Source organism: Cottoperca gobio, chromosome 19, assembly GCF_900634415.1.
Source record: "Cottoperca gobio chromosome 19, fCotGob3.1, whole genome shotgun sequence".
Classification (NCBI taxonomy): Eukaryota; Metazoa; Chordata; class Actinopteri; order Perciformes; family Bovichtidae; genus Cottoperca; species Cottoperca gobio.
In genome coordinates, this window is record NC_041373.1 from 19663322 (window position 1) to 19683633 (window position 20312).

The window sequence follows — 20312 nt, forward strand, 5'->3', positions numbered from 1 at the left end:
CAATATTGTCCGCCACTATACATAAAAGCGGATTTGATGCGCGGTTTAATCCACAACACATTATATAACAAGCGTTCCCTCTTTCTTTCTCTCTGTTGTCGAACGCTACAAGCCAGAGAAGCTTCTCATGTCGGGTAATGAAAGTCAGACATAATTAATGACTCCTAATTCCACAACGCTTCATTACAGAGTTACTGTATGTCACACAAGCTCTCTTAAATGCAATGATAATCTTTTATTACTTGTTAAGTGTGGACAGTGTTTCAATAAATGTCACAGTATGTAATATTCTGTCATGTTTTATGGCTCATAACTGGAGTCTGGAGAAGCGTTTGTGTTTGCTTGAACTTTATACAAATGTCTGTGTGTTCTGTCAGGCTTCGGATCGTGTGCACTAAGATCATCACCCACAAGATGTTCGACCACATCGTGTTGCTCATCATCTTCCTCAACTGCATCACGATCGCCATGGAGAGGCCTCACATCACCACGGCTGTGAGTCTCAAAACTGTGAGAAGTGTGTCGCCTTCACACGCTTTAACGTTTAACACAGAAAGAAGTGGAGAGGAGGAAAGGCAGGCGGACAGATATAGATGCATATACCCATATACTGTATGATATATATACACTTCTGAAATGTATGTGTTCAAGTTATAGAGAAACTCACTCGCAGCGCCGGAAAGTCCAAACCGAAACACAAAAAGAGAAAGTATCAAATCAAATCAAATGTATTTATACAGCCCAATATCACAAATTATACATTTGTCTCAGTGTTTACAGACTGTACAGGATTAAAACACCCTCTGTCCTTAGACCCTCTGTCCTTAGACCCTCTGTCCATAGACCCTCTATCCTTAGACCCTCTGTCTTTAGACCCTCTGTCCTTAGACCCTCTGTCCTTAGACCCTCTGTCCATAGACCCTCTATCCTCAGATCCTCTGTCCTTAGACCCTCTATCCTCAGACCTTCTGTTCTTAGACCCTCTGTCCTCAGACCCTCTGTCCTTAGACCCTCTGTCCTTAGACCCTCTGTTCTTAGACCCTCTGTCCTTAGACCCTCTGTCCTCAGACCCTCTGTCCTTAGACCCTCTGTCCTTAGACCCTCTGTCCTCAGACCCTCTGTCCTTAGACCCTCTGTCCTTAGACCCTCTGTCCTCAGACTCTCTGTCCTTAGACCCTCTGTCCTTAGACCCTCTATCCTTAGACCCTCTGTCCTCAGACCCTCTGTCCTCAGACCCTCTGTCCTTAGACCCTCTGTCCTTAGACCCTCTGTCCTTAGACCCTCTATCCTTAGACCCTCTGTCCTTAGACCCTCTGTCCTTAGACCCTCTGTCCTTAGACCCTCGCATCGCACAAGGAAAAACTTCCTAGAAACCCCATAATTAAAGGGGGAAAAATGGAAGAAACCTCAGGGAGAGCAACTGAGGAGGGATCCCTCTCCCAGGACGGACAGACGTGCAATAGATGTCGTATCTTTCAGCAGGTCCCCTTGTGATGTTTCTAACAAACACAAATCACTATGGTAGTTTCCTCTCGGCAGAGAGAAGGAGGGGGAACATGTGCTACACCCCTGTATCTACTGCACTGCATCATCAACATCTTCACCTCCTGAGCCAATGCACCATCCCTTCAAATAGAGGAGGGCTGGCTGGATGCCTTGCAGCAACACACACACGTCTAACTCTGGGTTCTTGCAGTTATAGCAGCAGAACAGCATAAACACAATAATTATCACTGTTTGATTTGTTCTCTCTCTCGCTGAGTGAGGTGTTCTGTGGATGGGCCTAATTGCGGTTTGGTCTCGCTGGAACGCTCTGTTCTGCTTGTTTTGCGACTGAAACACGGAGCAGACAGCGCCGCTGTAATTGATTAAATTATCTGTGGGCTGGTGTACATGGCTAATGTCCAGGAAAGGAGATGTTTAACAAATGGAGGCTGCCCGGACTGATCAGGGCAGAATGATCACACACACATAATTGGGATGATTTCTCGCCTCTCACCTCTGCACTAGCATTCAGATCAGAGAGCAGTATTTTCTCACGCACCCTGAGGCCATTATTGAAATGAGACGTAAATGCACGAAGCAGGTAGTAGGAAGTAGGAAGTAGGAAGCAGGAAGCAGGAAGCAGGAAGAAGGAAGAAGGAAGCAGGAAGCAACAGAACATCGTTAGAGTTTCGTGCTGCTTATTGCTGCAGATCTCATTTGCCCGGCTGGTCGTTGCTTGATGCTCCATTTTGTCCGTGGGTTGTTTTGATTTAATGAAGCACATTTCTGGTTCTGACCGCGTGTGTATAGCAACCAAATATATAACATGTATCAGCACCTGCTTTACTTCACCCAGCCTGACACAAGACACATTCTTTAAATAGACATTTAGTCAATTCAGTTATAGAGATAAAGTGTTGTAGTCTCAACGTTGCAGTGGGGGTTAGGGGGTTATTGCCCTGGACGTTATGTCACACGCTTTGTATTTGGCTTGCAGTCAATTGCTGTTTTGGTTTGGTGCTGGTTGCCTGGATACTGTCTTCCTGTTGCCCAGTGGACATGATTTAGGATGATTACACCACCTATTACGATGTATTACTCCTTAATGAGCTGGGGGACAATACATCACTGTCTACAGATCTAAATAGAATTATATTAGCATTAACAGGGTAAAACCCAATCAATGGGAGGCTCTCTGCATCCACGTCATCAGCAGACGACATTAAGACAGAGACACTGAGAGGACGCTCTGCAGGAGGGTGTGTTCTGCTGCACAGGCATACAGGAAGTGTTTGTAACTGCGTTGCTGTACAGGGCTCTGAGTTATTGCTCTCATTATACAGCGTGTTGAGCTACTTAAAGCTCAGCGTACAGTGAAACTTAGAAACACGTGTTGGTTGCTGTATTCACTGTAAGTCATAATAACTTCACCAGCTTTACAGAAGGAATCAGTGGAAGAGCTTTGGATTCATGTCACTGTTTCTTTGTTCCAATCTAATACATTTGGGAAGAGCACAGTAAACTTAGTTTTGGCTAGTTAGCTAAAATGGCTAACAGCTGTTCACATGCAGTATTTCTGCTAACAAACTATATGTATCCTAAATATAACGACGTTGATTTAGATTTTCTTTTCATAATTTTCTTCATTTCTGTTGGCTAACATATGAAGATACATGCGGGTACCTGAAGTTCCTAAAGTTGATATCGTGCGTCACTTGCAGGTTCTATAGCTGCTGAAGAAACAGAAGTCTGATCAGTCGTTGAGCTCACAGAAATAAATTCTCCTTTAAATCAGAATCACCTTTATGGACCAATGTGTTCAAGCTAGTAACGATTAATGTTTGCAAGCTCGCCAGGTAACACGGCTACAGCTAATTAGCATGCAGCTAGTAAAGTATGTTTGTGTCACCGGGTAAAGTTAGCAGCTTGTAGGCCACAGCTGGAAACATAATGACACACAGCGAATCCTCCAGAATGTGAAGGGACTGACAGCACACTGAGGCAAACTGTTGACCTGTGGAGTTCATGTCTCATTAAGGCATACAGCAGGACGTTTCACCTCTATCCCTCGCTATCCCTCTACCGTCTCTTTCCCAAGCCTGTTAGCTCCTAATGAATGAAAGTATGAAACTCTTCCGGAGGAAGAAGAAGAAGATGGGAGCGTCTGCTGTGAAGCCTGGAATTCATAAACTCTCTCAGTGATGTCATGCCTGACATTCCTAGAGACTCAGTGTGTGTGTGTGTGTGAGATTGTGTGTTCCTCGGAGCATGGGTGATGGTAATCGGAGGTCGTGGGAAAGGCAGCCACCTACACACGCACACACACACACACACACACACACACACACACACACACACACACACACACACACACACACACACACACACACACCACATAGACAGTCAGTGTCTCCTCAGACAGAGGGGACGTAGAGTAAATAAGCAGCCGGCCAAAGGATCGTATTCTCTCCATCCTGCTTGTTTTCTCTCCTCGGTCCTTGTTTAGCTCGGTAAAGATCCCATCCTTCCTGCGTGCACACACACACACCACTGAGCCGCTGCCTCAGGGTGCAGTAATGTGCATATAGATGGAAATCTAATAGCTCCATCCTGATGGTGTTGTGTCGAGTGCACGCTCACAAAACAAAATGATTCTGCTTGTTTTCTGAATTGACTGTTTATCTGATAAAAAGAATAAAGGACGCGATCGTTTCACTGAAGCGTTCCAGCAGAGCCACTTGTTCCTAATGCACTTCATGTATTCAGGGAACTGCAGGATCAAGATTATTTGCACGACGCAAAACTGAAGATAACGTTGTCACTTTGAAACTTTTAAGATTTGAAGCCCAACGATTGAACGCCTTGTTTCAATTTCCCTGCAATGCTAATAAACAGTAAACTTTATAATTGCCTGCCAGCCATCATTAGTGAGTGCAACAGGGATGCTTGTACAAAGATGTTTTCAGATCGCTCCCTCATACATTATTCAGATCAAATTAGAAGCAGACAAAGAACATATCAGTAGAAGAACATGCTTAGAACTAAAATGTGCATTTGAAATGATTAGAACTATTAGCATGTGCCTCGTGTTAACCACCCTTCTTTACTGCAGGAGAGGATCTTCCTCAAGTTGTCGAACTACATCTTCACAGCGATCTTTGTGGCTGAGATGGCGATAAAGGTGAGACACACACTCTGTGCTGCTGAAGGTCTTGAGGTTCATGTTTGCATTCTCCCATGAGGTCATCCCTGACTTCTGTTCACATCAGCTCTTATGCAACCAAATGTTCCGTAGCTCAGGATTCTTCGGTACCTCATTGTTCCTGAAACAAGATGACACGTCTGAGCTCACTCACAATGTACACATTTTGCATAAGATGGAGGAACCGGCACCAGACTCTCCCAAAACCTCTGAGACACAAAGCTGCAGAGTCTGTCTGATAGCCGCATGCACCGCAAGCCCCGGAAGCACAAACAAAAACAGAGTTAAGATGGAGGGAAGGGAGAGCGATGGGAGGCAGAGAATGAGACTCGAACAGACAGTGAACACACACACTCAGGGCTGTTTCATAATGCTAAGCGGAGGATTGTCTCGCCAGTATTCAAATGGACCAGCTTTGAATGGAGGTCCGTGCAGGCGTGGGCAGGAGCGAGCGCAGGCGGAGGGGAGGAAAGTTCACGGGTGTCACTCATTCAAAGCCTCTGTCTCTATTTTTGGTCACAAAAACACACACACACACACACACACACTGGTTGCATCATTAAATGTTCAAGTAATCTCTTTAAGTGTCGTGCACAGCATAAACATGATCCCATATTTAACAAAAAAAAGCAAAGATTCCGAAAGTAAATGTTTGTGGCAGAACTTCTTCTTCCTTCCTGCTCCATTAACCCCGTTTGTGCACAACACTATATTTAGTATGATATGGAACATTTGTTCTGATTGGTCTAAAGTCTGGAAATCTGGTACGAACACACTTATATCAAACCTTTCTCAATATTCCCGTGTGTGCAAAGTCTTCACAGTGAAGAGTCTGTGTGTCTTTGTTGCTCCAGCGTTGATGATTCCATATACAGTATATACTGTGTACTGTGTACTGTACACTGTTCTGCATTGATGAGCATCATCTAATGTAAATGAGCTTCTTTCCTTCTCATCTCTTGCGGTGCATTAAGGGTTAAGAAATGCATGAAGCAGAAATAGCTGTCGTGGCCTGATTTAATAAGTTTCAGCTACACAAAAACAAACAAGTCTCTACTCATTCTGGAATGCAAATTGCTTCATGGTCAGAATAATTGATGAGTGGAACCTATAGAATAAGAAATGAGGTTTGGGAAATCTTGCTGTTCCCGGTAAACAATCGAAGCTGTGCATAGAGGACATTAAACATTGACTCGTAATGCAAAGAACAGATGTCTTGATAGCAAACAAATATGCAAACAATAATAGAAGTTGAATTATTGATCATTGTATGCCACTTATCTGGAGTTGATAGTGTAACTGCTCTGTTCCTGCCTCCGTGTCCTCTTCCTGTGCAGATTGTGTCTCAGGGCTGGTGTTTCGGGGACAAGTCGTACCTGAGGAGCAGCTGGAACCTTCTGGATGGGATGTTGGTCATGATCTCTGTGATCGACATCCTGGTGTCCCTCCTCTCCAACTCTGGTACCAAGATCCTGGGCATGCTCCGGGTGCTGCGGCTGCTGAGGACGCTGAGGCCGCTGCGGTAAGTGTCTCTGCAGAGCAACAACCAAAACACACTGTTGATAGAGATCATAGAATATTAAATGTTATAAAATAGTTTTACTTTTGACTACAAAATATATAAAAAATAATCATTTTCTGAATTTTAACCTTTTAAATGCCACTTTATTTATATAATTCCACTGTTGCTTTTTATTAACTTCATTTATGAAATTATTAAATCAACATTTAATTTGATGCATTTTTATTTCTTTAGCAGTTTCAGTAAAAGCCTTAGTAGACACAAATGTCCCCTTTCTTAAACTACCATAACAATTATTTATTTATGAAACAAACAAACAAATATTTTATTCATACTAAATACTCGGGGGAATCTTTATTGTTCACAGTCTGGGTTATGTTGATTAAGGCATTTGTATTTTGTGTGCAGGAAAACTGCAAAGCAAAGTGCAAACATGAGAAAATGTCTCAGAGAAAAGAGCAAAACGTCCGACAGTGTTTCCTCTCTGCGTCACTCCATGCTGCTCTTAATGCGTTTCAATGACTGTGTCTGTCCTCAACAGTCTGTCTGTATTTTGGCCTCACACTTTATTACAGACTCATGAAAGGAGCTGAAGTTGAAAAATAAAAAATTAAACAGCCAAAAGTGTCCCCAGCGAGACACAAGGGTTAGAAGCACTCGCTGACCTCAGCTTTGGACCCGTCCTCTCAGGGGAGGACGGAAGCACCGGATGCTTTGTTTTAAGACAGAGGTGCAACAAACTGAGCTTTCTCTCAGCTCTGCAAGAGAACTGAGCTTTGTGTGTGTGTGTGTGTGTGTGTGTGTGTGTGTGCATTCATGTGTGTGTTATTGTTAGTGTGTGCACGGTTGTTATGTTTATTTGAGCGGACATAATGCGGAAATCACCAATTTGGAGATTGTATTTGTGCTTATTTATCCACATATGTGCGTGTGTGTGTCTGTAAGAACGATCAGACAGGAGCTTCACGTTTGAGCTCCTTCAGTCCTTCAGTCCTCTGTGTTCACGTGTGTCCTATTTGCATGTGTGTGGCGTCATGCTTGACTTGGCTCACAGCCGCATGCTCGGTGTCTGATCTGCTGAAGGGGGAGCTCTCCAGGCTTTGCCCTCTTGAATATTTATCACAGTTCTCAGGAAGAGCACACAAATCAAATATTCATTTGTATCTTACTGCCAAATGTAGCCACTAAACACCACTGACATTTGCCGTCTTCTTTTTGCTTTCGTAACTTTCACGTCTGACATGAAAGTGAAACATCTTCGTCTTCTACGATGTAATGAGGATCAGTTAGCTTTGTGCTACGTGACGTACACAGATCTCTCAGGCAGACGGTCTGCACAACGTTAAAGAAGCAGTTTCAATGCTCGTTGATGCTTCAGCAGAATCCGGCCAGTAGTTCCTCTGAGATCCTGCAGACAGACAACAAACCCACCTGAAGACATTCCTGATGACTGCAGAGAAAACACTTCCAAGTGTTAATGTGACACACACCTGACTCTAGCTGCTTGTTTAATCCCCACAGGGCAGCACGGCTGAGGCTGTATTAATGTCAGGGGAGGGGGGGGGGTTTACAGGCAGATTAGAAAACATGAAGCAATTAGAAACGGAAATTGGACACATTTTAAGTTTGGGGGGAAAATGTTGTCAAAGGTTGTCTTCAGTTTGAGAAAAATGCAAAATGGCAGAGAGAGAAATGGGATTAAGAAGACTGTATGAAGACAGGCAGAGAGTGAGGGGGGGGGTGGAGCAAGAGGAAGGGAAGAGAAAGAGAAGATGAATACGCTGGCTGCTTGGCTCTCTCCTCCGCTGAGGCTGCAGATGACTTACACGAAAGCACAACTGTAAAATCATATTTAATGTTGTTATTAACTTTCTCCCCGAAAGGAGGAGCGCAGCATTAAAGGCTACAGCATATTAAGATATTAGTGTGCTGCTGCGGGTGAACTGCATTCTGCAGGTACTTACAACCCTGTAGAGATAACTCATTCTGATCAACACGTAGTGGAATTACTGCTCGGCTTGGATTAAAGCTACCTTTCTGTTTAAACCCAACAAGTACACGCTGCTGACTTGCATTTATATTGCACCTTTCTTCACACACTGATGGTTGTGTCTTCAGGAACTTCATGTTTAGTCCTAACACCATGGTATACGCAGCGAGGATCTGAAGGTGTACACACAGTGAGCACTTGGAGACCTGTAACACACAGTGAGGACACATTATCACATGGTCTGCTGAGGCCTTAGGTCCGTCAACACAACTCATTTATTGCAAATCAACGGCCTACATAGTTTAATTGTTGTTAACTAATTCTGTGGCATCAAATCAAGTAAAGATTTGCTAATTAACCAAAGATATTAACAATAAATGCATTTACTTTCTCTCTGTATCAATAGTTAACATTGAGTAGAATTAAGCCTTAGATGTAAAGCTTGTCATTTCCGTCCACCAGAGGTCTCCCATCCAAAACTAAAAGACATTTTAAAAACAGTTGCACATTGTTCTGTCATACGAGCAGCTTCGTCTGCCTCTCTGTTGGTTTCTTTATCGGCTTGTTGTCACTCCGGTTCGATTGTGGCAGACTCTCTGAATTAAAGATGAGCTCCTCTGGCAGCTTCACACTGCGGAGCATCATCATCAGATTCTTCAACTGCTTGCTACATGTGTTTGTGTGCAGATAATTGCAGCTAGCAGGTGACTGTGTGTGTGTGTGTGTGTGTGTGTGTGTGTGTGTGTGTGTGTGTGTGTGTGTGTGTGTGTGTATGTGTGTGTGTGTGTGTGTGTGTGTGTGTGTGTGTGTGTGTGGCTGTTTGTTTCTCATTAGAGATATTAATGAGGGGCTGCACGGGCACACACACACACACACACACACACACACAGTCATTCATCAAGCCCACAGCCTGAGCTGAGGGCCCAGAGGTTTGCGCCCTGTGTCACGCTGTGGCTCTTTAATGTCATCCAACACCACCGACGCCTCAGCTTCAGCACAGAAACGCCTCCCCGCCGCGGCGCGTCCATTGATCGTGTCTGCCGTGCTCCCCGGCTGCATTGCAGAGCGTTGTAACCCGCTGTGTGGCGTTTGTGAAGTCAGGGCTGGCCAACAGGTTCATTGATAGTCCCGTGCCTTTGAGCTCCGCAGACAAAATACTTTGTGTGACTTGATGATGTAATCATCTCAAGGTTTATGTGCGTTGATTGACCGCCACGCCTTGTATGTGACCAATTAAATGAACTCACACCAAGTTTCATCACTTTACGATATTATATTGATTATTTGGCAATGATAGGATATTTGTTGTTTCAACAGCTTGGATGGAAATGGTGAAACAGATGTGCAACGAGAATTTCAAAATAAAAGCGCATCTTAAAGATGATTATGTATCAAAGTGTTTACTTTACATCGATGACACTGAGTCGTTAATCATTGAATAGACTTCATTACATCCCTCGTAATCACCTTTCAAGACAATGGACAATGTTTGCGTGACACCTGCAACTCGTTTACCGATGAACACAAGAACAGTGAGTGGCAGGGGGCAGGGACAGCTGCAGGTGGAAAGAGAGGAGAGAAGTTTACACAGCGAGGAACAAAGTTTAGACAAAAAAAGCAAGAAAATAGAAGCCGCCTCATTTTTTATTCCCTCTATATACCTACCAGCCCTCCTCCCCTTAGTCCCTATGTCTATCTCCCCGCGCTCTTAATTACACCCAGTGTTTGCACTGTGGGAAGGTGCCTGCCACTTATTGGCCGACTTGTTCTCTCTCCTCGGTGTGAGGGATATGTTGCTGGTGGAGCAGAGAGGCGGGTGGTGCATGTGTGCAGGTGTCGTGCTTCCTTCCTTTGTACACAAACGTGTAACACAAAAACAAGGACACGCTGTGATCTGCTATGAAATTATGCAGAGAGGTAGATTAGAAGACGCGAGCGCTAACTTTTCCCTCTTCCATCCAGCTCATATGCAAATCAAGTGTTCGGAGAGGAGTGTGTGTGTCCTTCACGTCACACCTCATCACAATGTACTGACTCTGAAAAAGAGGCTCATCTCTTCCTCCTTAATAAGCCTTTTCACTTCAGCGTGTTTGTCAGAGAGGAGCTCAGAAGGAGAACGTGATGTAAGGAGGTGGGCTTCGGGGTTTTCATATGCAAAGCAGCGATGTGGGGAGACGTTTGTGTTTGCAGGTCATGTCTGATCTGAGCTGTAAAAGAGTTTCTGTCCTTGATGGACTTTGCAAACTCACTTACTTCCCCATCGTTTTGCAAGTTCTTTCTTTCTTTTCCTTCTCAAGCTAGCTGTTCTCTCTTTACTTTCCTGATTGTTTGGAGTGAAATGCACACTGATGAAAGGATGACGCGTCAAAACGTCATCATAATTAGATGGACATTTGACTTTATCAACTTTTCCTTGCAGAGATGAGTCATAATAACTTAAGTAGAGGGATAACCTCCAGACAAACACACTTTAAACTTTTAAAATCCAATGAAAACATGTTCTCATACCAGCACAACGGCATCAATCCTCAGAGGAGACACATGCAGCTCCTGAACACCAGCCCCCTCCACAGGTCTGCAGCGGTACTGCACCCCAGCATGCTTTCAATAGAATAACAAAGTGCAAAGTGATGAGGTGAAGCTGTAGGCTTGTTATTTTCTGATCAGAGCTATTGATGAGTGGCCTCGGTCACATCTGGCCTTTCATTATCTCATGTTTTCTCTTAATGTGCTATTGACTTTCCCTTCACTCAGCTGTCTGCTCCGGGGAAAACACACAAGGCAAAAAAGGCTAATAGACAAAGTGAGAGCAGATCATCACCTTGACAGCCTCTCTGCCTGGACACCTCTTCATGTATCCTCTTATCTATTGCATCAAATGGGCTTTGGTGTGTGTGTGTGTGTGTGTGTGTGTGTGCTCATGCATGTACGTCTGTGTTTTCTGCATGAAAGCCTGTGCAGACGGGTGTGTCTGCATTGGCAAGTTTTACGTTGTTACGTGTGCGTGTGTGTGTGGTGTGTGTGTGTGTGTGTGTGTGTGTGTGTGTGTGTGTGTTTTACCCTGTCAGAGAAGCTCAGCTGCAGAGCAGTGCTGTGCTGTGCCAGGTGTCATGCTGGTACTAATTAAGATCCTCATCAGTCCATTGGTTTAATCAGAAGTGTCTGTTTCCTTGACTGCAGAAATGAAAGGAGGGAAAAGAGAAAAGTATGTCTGTTGTTTTTTTCAAAAAGAAGAGCAGGAGGGAATGAAAGAGGAATTAATGTTCCTGTCAGCCAACAGGTGTTTGGGCTCCAAAAGTTCTGAAATGTGTGGAAATGAGAAAAAAGCGTTTTGTCAGCAGGAAACCAGGGAAATCAAGAAACAAAGACAGTGTGTGTGTGTGTGTGTAGGTGTGTGTGTGTGCGTGTGCAGACAGGGTGAGGGCCTGGGGGTGTGTGTGGAACGCTGCAGGCATCTCTGCTCCATCTGGTCTGAGCTGTGAGTGACCTGAGAATGCCCTGCACACACACACACACACACACACACACACACACACACATATACACGTATACACACACACACAGGCAGTGCACTAACACCCGTCTATATGCTGTGTTTCAGTGTGATCAGCAGAGCCCCAGGGCTCAAGCTGGTGGTGGAGACTCTGATGTCGTCACTGAAGCCCATCGGCAACATCGTGGTCATCTGCTGCGCCTTCTTCATTATCTTTGGCATCCTGGGAGTGCAGGTGAGAGGGGAGGACGCAGACAGACATGATGAGAAAACAAAAAGGCCATAAAATCGCAGTCTTGACAGCACTGACAAAGAAATATTATCCTCCTCCTTCCACGCCGCAACAGTTTGACAAGTGTTCTCTCAATCATTCACTTTCTCCCGTCTTATCTTGCTAGTCCTTACATCACGGCTCCTCGCAGCAAAGCTGTTTCTCCATGCACACTGCACATTATAACTCATACGCTAGGACATTTATGCATGCTTATCTGGTCGCAATGGAGATTTCATGGCTAACAGCCCAAGGAACAATCTATTACAACGAGCTCCGTGTCCTTCAGGCTCCTGTCTATCAGCATGTTGATGTCCATAAACCATCCGTCCAAGTAAAGAAGTGTCACAAAGGGTTAATGGCTGTGATCATTTGTTAAAGAGTTTGCATAGAATTCCCTGCACCGCCCTTAACCTTCGCTGTTGAACAAGTTGTAAATGTTGCCAGTACGAGTGGAGTCACTCACTGACGTGTAATAAATGCGTGATGTATTTTGCACTAAGCAGCCATGGCTGTTTTTGCAGGTACTACTTTCTGTAGACCCGACTCCCAGTTAGTGCCCTCACCCTGACCTTTAATAACCTTAACCTGGGCTAATCACACTGTGTTAGCTTAGCTTAGCTGAGCAAGACTGGCCACAGGGAACATCAGCTGACCTGGCTCTGTTTCTGTTAAGGACCAGCAGTACTTCGTTTACATGTACGATACAAGACAATATTCCAACTAAGCTGTCTACATGGCTAATGAAGATGAATATTTCATTAATATTCCCATTTACATGCAGCAGAATGTATTACTGTATAATAAAGAGTGAGTCTGTGTTTTCTCCCCAGCTCTTTAAGGGGAAGTTCTTTATTTGTCAAGGAGAAGATATAGGAAACATTACCAACAAGTCAGACTGTTTGCAGGCCAACAAGAAGTGGGTCAGACACAAGTACAACTTTGACAACCTGGGACAGGTGAGGCCTCAGAAATGTCAAGATTTCTGATCAATAAATACAAACACATGCTTTGTTGAGCTGCTTCAACATGTAGCATTGCAAGCCTTTTAGTGTTGTACGTGTTTCTATCTCACCCCGTCTTCCCCTGCTCTGTCTCAGGCCTTGATGTCTCTGTTTGTTCTGGCGTCAAAGGACGGCTGGGTAGATATTATGTATTACGGACTCGACGCTGTAGGAGTTGACCAACAGGTGAATATATTCAAACACACAAGGATCATCCACTCAATAATATTAACTCTGTTAGCAGTCAGTTATAAGTTAGAAGGCTTCCACTGTAAATGTCTACACAATCCTCTGTACCCTGTTTTGTTTCAGCCGGTAATGAACTACAACCCGTGGATGCTGCTCTACTTCATCTCCTTCCTGCTGATCGTGGCCTTCTTTGTGCTCAACATGTTCGTGGGCGTCGTGGTGGAGAACTTCCACAAGTGCCGGCGCCACCAGGAGGCCGAGGAGGCCAAGCGCAGGGAGGAGAAGAGACTGAAGCGCATGGAGAAAAAGAGACGGAGTAAGGAGAAGGAGCTGGCTGGTCGGTAGTCTTTCCACATCTTTCTGAGTCCTGCTTGATTTGAGCCTGAGCCTTTTTTTAATTTTTGCTTTTTGATTTGGTTTGGCCGAATCCGGAAGAACGCAATTAGTGAGCTAGACCCAACTACAGTTGCTACTCTGCGGTACAACCTTCCCTTTTCCTTTCCTTGTAGGCCCTCTGGCTAGTTTTTGTTGCAGTCTGGTGGTCACCTTTTCTGGCTCTGCAGACTCTGCTACAGACTGTGGAGGCTCTTCTTCAACTTCAGCCTCAAATTGAACAAGTTGGATGTTAAGAAAAGCTTCCATAATCGGCCGGTTTGCAGAGCGAGGACAGCTGACCGCTGGTGTTAGCCCCCTCCCTGTCCCGCCTCCCTCACCTTGCCTGGTCTACCGTAGACGTGCTTGGGATGGCCCCTTGGAGCATGCCCAGTGAGTGCTGACAGACGGGGCTTGCATGGTGGTGGGTACACAGAGCTAGAGGAAGGGGGAGTTGTTGATCATTTAATCGCCCTAAACGAAAACGAGACGACCCCCCTCCCTTCCCCTCTTCTGCATGTGGTTTAGTACAGCCGTAGGGGCAGGGACTAAAATCTGGAAGAGTCTCCCTTTCCTGTAGATAAGACCTGATATCACTTTGGGTGAGATTTGTAGGAGTTCCTTGCCCGTTCCCCCTCCCCTCCGGCTGTATAGGAGTTGGTGACAAACTGCTTGGTTTGGTTTTATTCTTTCCACTGCCTCCTATATGCAAAAACACAAGCACTAGCATCTGCTAGCATTAGACTTTTTGTAAATTTAGTGCCTATACTTTTATTTTACCCACTTAATCCTAAGGCACATTCTTTATTACATTTCTACAAGGAGCAGTGGACATTATTGGTTTCTTAAAGCTGAACGTTTCCGTCTATATGACATGATCATTTTGTTTGACGATAGGAATGTTTCCGTCCAACTCTTGAGAAATACAGATGGAAATTGATCTTCCTTTTTCAGGAGGTGTCTGCCAAGGGTATCCGACCAATCGAGAAGTCTCCCAGACCCTTTCACACTCAGTCGAACACATGTACACTTTATAACTCAAGAGGCCCTTTTTCTTGAAAGCACACAAAACCTTTTATATATCTGAGTTCGTTTCCCTGTTTTTGCTTTTTCCTATTCTCATTTTTGTTTGAAAGGTTTGTCTTCTTTTTTCCTGGCTTGGTATTTTTCGCCAGGAAAGCGAGGTTGCTTATAGAAAAGAGACAGCTTACTGGTGCAACTCAATAGAATACAGTTAGTAAGGTGGTTGTAAATGTCTGCTCTGGTTTGAGAACTTTGAGAGTCATCGGCCTTTGTGATTGTTACAAAACAAAAAAAGTGTTAATCCAAAGAACTGGACTCAGAATCACTGGAAAGACAAAACATAGGAACATAAACCAGCTTTATCTTTCATCGCTTCCTTCTGGCCTTACTCCATCCCTCTTTCCCTCTTTCTCTCTCTTTGACTCTCTCCTGTTTCAAACTCTCATCCTTCCTTCCTTGCTTTCTTCTGCTTCTCCCTGACTAACACGGTCTCATTCCTCTAGATTTATTGGTTCCGGGGGTGAGTTGGGCCCTCTCTGGAGGCACACTGAAAGGTACAGAGTTTCCAGCATGTTCTGTGTGTCCCTTTTAAACCCCCCACCACCACCGACCACGACCACCCACCATGGTGGCTAGGGTTCTAATTTCAATGATCACGGGAGGTAGGGCACCATCCCGCGTCCCCGCCCCCCTGCCTCTCTCCCATCAGCTCTCAGTCCGCTGGACATGCTGTTACCTGTTTTCTCTGTCGTGGCTTTGTCTTTCACAGCTCTTCCACACCGTCCGCGATCCATCAACAGTCCACGGCGCTGCACCGCTGCACCACCACCACAAGGGAAGAAGACTCTAGTTAGGCTGGTAGGGAAACTGGAATGTGGACGTGGTGAGACAGGGAAAGTACTGAGGTGCAACAAATACTTGATTTGTTTGTAGGTAAAGGATTCCAGAGTGTTTACTTCTTTACAAACCAAGGGACTGTAGTCCCACAATTATTAGTAATTGCTGAGATCTGGGAAATGTGACGGGGCAAGAAACCCTAGCAGTAAAATTATCACAGGTTACAATAGGACCAAAGCTTTAATCCATCCAGGAGATGTGGAGATATTTAGAAATGTTGACCTACTGATGGCTTCATATGAAAAGTCAGGGGATCACCAAAGTCATTGGAATTCATCCTCTTGGAACCATGAACGTCTGTACAGAATTATCATCAATCCTTTCGGTCGTTGAGGTATTTCAGTCAGAACCTAAAGTGGTGGATTGACAGACTGCCATCCTTAGAGCCAGGGCTAAAAACAGAGTCGACAGTCATGCTAGCAGCTCTGTGAGACTCTACTTAGGCACAATGGTGCTTCGAGCTAACCATCTTAGTTACTAACACGCTAAACTATTCCAATAACAATTTATCCAACGGGGGACATTAACGAGTAACTAGACGGGCACTCGGAGAGCGCAGACGTCCACCAAGGCCGTTCCCATAAGTGGAACATAATGTGTGTATCTCCCCGTGATTCGGATCTGCTTGGAAATGTAATGGGTTCTTCATTTGCCCAGGTTTCATGAAAAGCGGGGTTGTAGTTTTTCCGTAATACCGCTGACATCTTATGGCAGAGGTAATTAGCTCTACACACAAAGTACAGCTGAGTGGGAATGTCAGAGTTTTAACAGTCATTGATCGTTAACCAAAGTAGAAATGTTGACGTGATGATGGAGCTAGAGGAGTAAGGTTAAGTGATCTCCCACATTGATTAGGGTTCATCATCCGGACGTGGATATGTGTACACAATGTGTGGCTCTCGGGCCAACGACCACGGTATAAGTTGTTTAGGACAACGTTGCAGATCTGTGGTAGATCAGAGGCAGAGACAGCTTCATCAGGTTCTGCAAGAGGTGTCATGTTGGATGACCAGATTCTCTCTGTAGCTAACATTCTTTAATTACATCCTTAATAAAGGTCACTGGCCTCCATTAAAGGCCACAGAAATTCAATCAGGTGCATTCTGTTATTTCCCGTTCAGCCTGTGCTCCACTTTAAAGATTATTTTAAGACATCCATTGGCAAAATATGTAAATGTGATCACAGTGAATTAGAAATAGTTTATCTAACTGCAAATCTCCACAGCTGTGCCTACAAATAGCTTGTTGTGTCTTAGATGATGGCTGCGGGTATAAATGAATTGTTTTGCATTCATAGTAACAAATTATATGTGATGGTAAAGGCTTCGAGACGCTGTTTAGTGTTTGTGAGTCATGTCTCTGTCCACCTAATGGTCGACAGAGTAAAACACCTTGTGTGTGAAGGTCACAGCAGTTCAAGTTGCTATTAAGCGAGGCCACAGCAGGCGTGTAGTGGTTAGCACTTGGGCGTAAAGTTCATCTCAGGTCTGTCTGATAGGTGAGAGCTGCTCAAATGTGTGTGTGTGTGTGTGTGTGTGTGTGTGTGTGTGTGTGTGTGTGTGTGTGTGTGTGTGTGTGTGTGTGTGTGTGTGTGTGTGCATAAGTGTCTCATGAGGCAGACTGGTTGCAGAATAGGTTGTTAAATATGCAGGAGCAGCTCTCATCCACAAATCTCCCTCTCATCTCCGTCTGGATGACTGTCTGAGAGTGAGCCGGACCCCGACGCCCCTTCGTTCATCCGATGCAGCATTTCTCAAGTCACTGCAGTATTTTGATATTTTCTCCCAAATGTAATTAGAGAAGTTTCAAGTACACAAAACACAAACATAAAATAAAGAGTCAACACTCAGAGAATAAGGTGTGTGTGTGTGTGTGTGTGTGTGTGTGTGTGTGTGTGTGTGTGTGTGTGTGTGTGTGTGTGTGTGGAGTCTTATCCACAGTACAGCACTGCATTGGGGTTAGAGGCCAGGCTGAGGAGCAACAATGACAGGAGAGGAGATGATGGAGGAGGCGCATTAAGACTTTGACTGACGATGGAGGAAAGAGAAGAGATACTTAGAGGGTGGAGGGGAGAGGTGGTAGAATTACACACATTTACACACACACACACACGCACACACACACACACACACGAACTGCAAATATGTAAAGAAACACATGTAATCAGACCAGAGCTGTGGTGACTTGACACTTTGACTTTACTCAGACACAAGTCTCAGAGAATCAACTTGCTCGAGACTCCCTGAAGAGTTACATGTTTGCTAAAATGCTCAACAATAACAATACTAACATGCTGCAGGTATGTTTATAATCTGCACCATCTTGTGTTAGCTTGTTAGCATGCCTATGTTTGCTTATTAGCATTAAAACGCAAAGTACAACTGAGGCTGATGGGAGATGTCATTGGTTTTGCAAGTATTTAGTCACAAACCAATCTTGAATTAAACATTCACCATAAATATCTTCCAGGACAAACTGTATGAAATATAATGACTTACCTGACTTGGTATCTGCGTATGAAGACTTGTGACTTGACTTGGACTTAAAAACTGCTCTGGATCACACACACACACACACACACACACAGAGTTCGGAAACTGTGACTGAAGAAAAGAGACTTGTAAGAGGTTTATGGAAAATGGCTGTAATCATGTAGACACATAAATACAATTTCAAGCAAACACAGAGGTAGCCATGCATGCACACAATGAGCTACACACACACACACACACACACACACACACACACACACACACACACACACACACACATCCAGGCGTAGTTCCCCTCAGGGTTATCGGGAAGCGTCTCCCTGTTGGAGTTGACTTGTTGTGTCAGCTGCTTGTGACACATCCGGATGAGATACTGTACACTGCACATCATGTATTCTGCAAATTGTGAAAGTAGTTTCATATTATTATTATTATCCGTGAGCTATCAGAACAATGGCATGCTGGAAGTGTTGATAGACAGCAGCTTGTATGAGGGTAATGATGCTCTCAGCGTGTGTGCACTGCTGGTTCTCTGCACGGTGCACCAACATTCACACATATTCACACACCGACACAGTTACAGTAGATTTGTGTGACGATATATCAGCATAAGATAAACTAAATGTAATTTCCTGACACGAGGGGGGGTCTCTCAATCTGGTGGTGAAAACACTGAGTAATGCAGTTTGACGTTAAGATTACATTAGTTTCCTTTTTCTTTTATTCTCTGGGTATTTTTCTTTTCAAGAATTGATGAACTGTTTAGTCTAAACATGTCAGAAAAATACTGATGTTCTAATTTCTAGGAGGGTTAAAAATAACAATGAACTTTAATCACAAACCCGTCTGATGTTCAGAGATAATGCACGGTGCTCCCTGTACCTGAGGTCGCTCACACATTCACACATTCAGTGTCGGGGCGCAGTGAAGGATGTCTTGATTTGTCTGCTTAAACCGATGATGTAATGCAGACACACGCCTTCTCTTCGGTTGATATGTTTGATATTTTTAATGCAAATCACAAATATTAACTAAGTAATAAAACAAGTGATGAATTGACAGTTTGAACTCCAGCACATCTGCTCGTCTCAAACTTAAATAAAAGGATCTGAGACTTTGAAACTTAAATAATCCGAAACGCAGGTTAGATTTACTTTGAGTTTCACAAAGTTTTCCAACCTTTTGAACCTTTTTAAGCCAAATAAACCAAAATATATTTAAATCTTATGCTAAGCCTTCGCATAATGCAACTCTCTATATCTCAGGTCACTCACTTAAGAGTTGGTAAGAAAATAGAAAAAGAGCTTTAAACTCCTATAATGGTTTTCACATTTTCAGAAAGTGAGTTTACAACCGTGCAGATGACGGCATCAGCAGCTGATGTGGACAATGTTCCGGGTGAACAAAGTTGTTGCTGTTAATCTGCGTTGTCACCGCACGGCCAGCAGTCAACAACAACACGAGGATAATAGGATCATCTCTTCGCACATCGTTTGCCCTCACACACACATCCAAAAACATAAGTGTGGGTACAGGCAAAGCAGCTTGACATTCCCTGAATAGCTTTTCTTTATTAGTTCACACACACACACACACACACACACACACAAACGAGGAGACACAGCCGGTGCCAATCCCTCGCTGTATCTGGGTCAGAGCTAACAGAGATGAATCTAACGGAAGTTTCACATTGCCCCCCTTTCTTTCCTCTGTTCCCTCTGTTGTAGAGATTTAATTAATAACGCCGGTCCTTCAGGGAGAGGGAGAGGAAATCTCAGAGGAGAAGTGAGCAGACGAACAGTGAGAGACGGCGGCAAGAAGTCTGAAACATGCAGCTGTGGGTGTAAAGGTTTGATGCTACAAGGTGTAGGTAGCAGTGACGTGTGAGGGGGGGGAATCTTTCATAACCTGGCAGCCATGTTACTGCCACTGGGTGTGTCCAAAATAATAATAATAAATAATAATACATACGCTTCTCAAGATACACAAATATAATTTAGAAATATTCTGTACAAGCATAAAAACAGACATATATACAAATCTGCACACACAAGATGCAAAGAAAAGACCAAACCAGATGAAAAGTTCCACCTGCTGACTTCAGAATCATGAGTCGTAATAGTTTAACTCATGATGTATTAATCTTACATCCAGGGAATTAGCTAATTAAGCTAATTTGCCTCCTGGAGACATTAAATGTATGAGTTTATTCATAAATCTGTGACTGATGATGGATATGCAGCGAATAGGTGAAACTGATGGATGACGTTTGAAAAGAAAAATCGAAGGTGATATAAAGAATAATGAAGCTCGTTAATTTCCACACAAGGAACGTAGTGTTTATAGTTAGTGTGATGGAAACGCTGCGAGTG

General features: G+C 44.1%; 1 protein-coding gene across 1 annotated transcript in view; it reads left to right on the plus strand.

The window, feature by feature from the left end:
* Positions 1-20312, plus strand: part of cacna1g (calcium channel, voltage-dependent, T type, alpha 1G subunit) — a 109198-nt gene that overhangs the window by 61717 nt on the left and 27169 nt on the right. Inside the window, exons 19-26 of the mRNA XM_029456769.1 lie at positions 378-495; positions 4598-4666; positions 6025-6209; positions 11801-11927; positions 12797-12922; positions 13064-13153; positions 13280-13472; positions 15055-15105. Coding sequence (XP_029312629.1) covers positions 378-495; positions 4598-4666; positions 6025-6209; positions 11801-11927; positions 12797-12922; positions 13064-13153; positions 13280-13472; positions 15055-15105 — 959 coding nt within the window. The remainder of the gene's footprint in view (positions 1-377; positions 496-4597; positions 4667-6024; positions 6210-11800; positions 11928-12796; positions 12923-13063; positions 13154-13279; positions 13473-15054; positions 15106-20312) is intronic.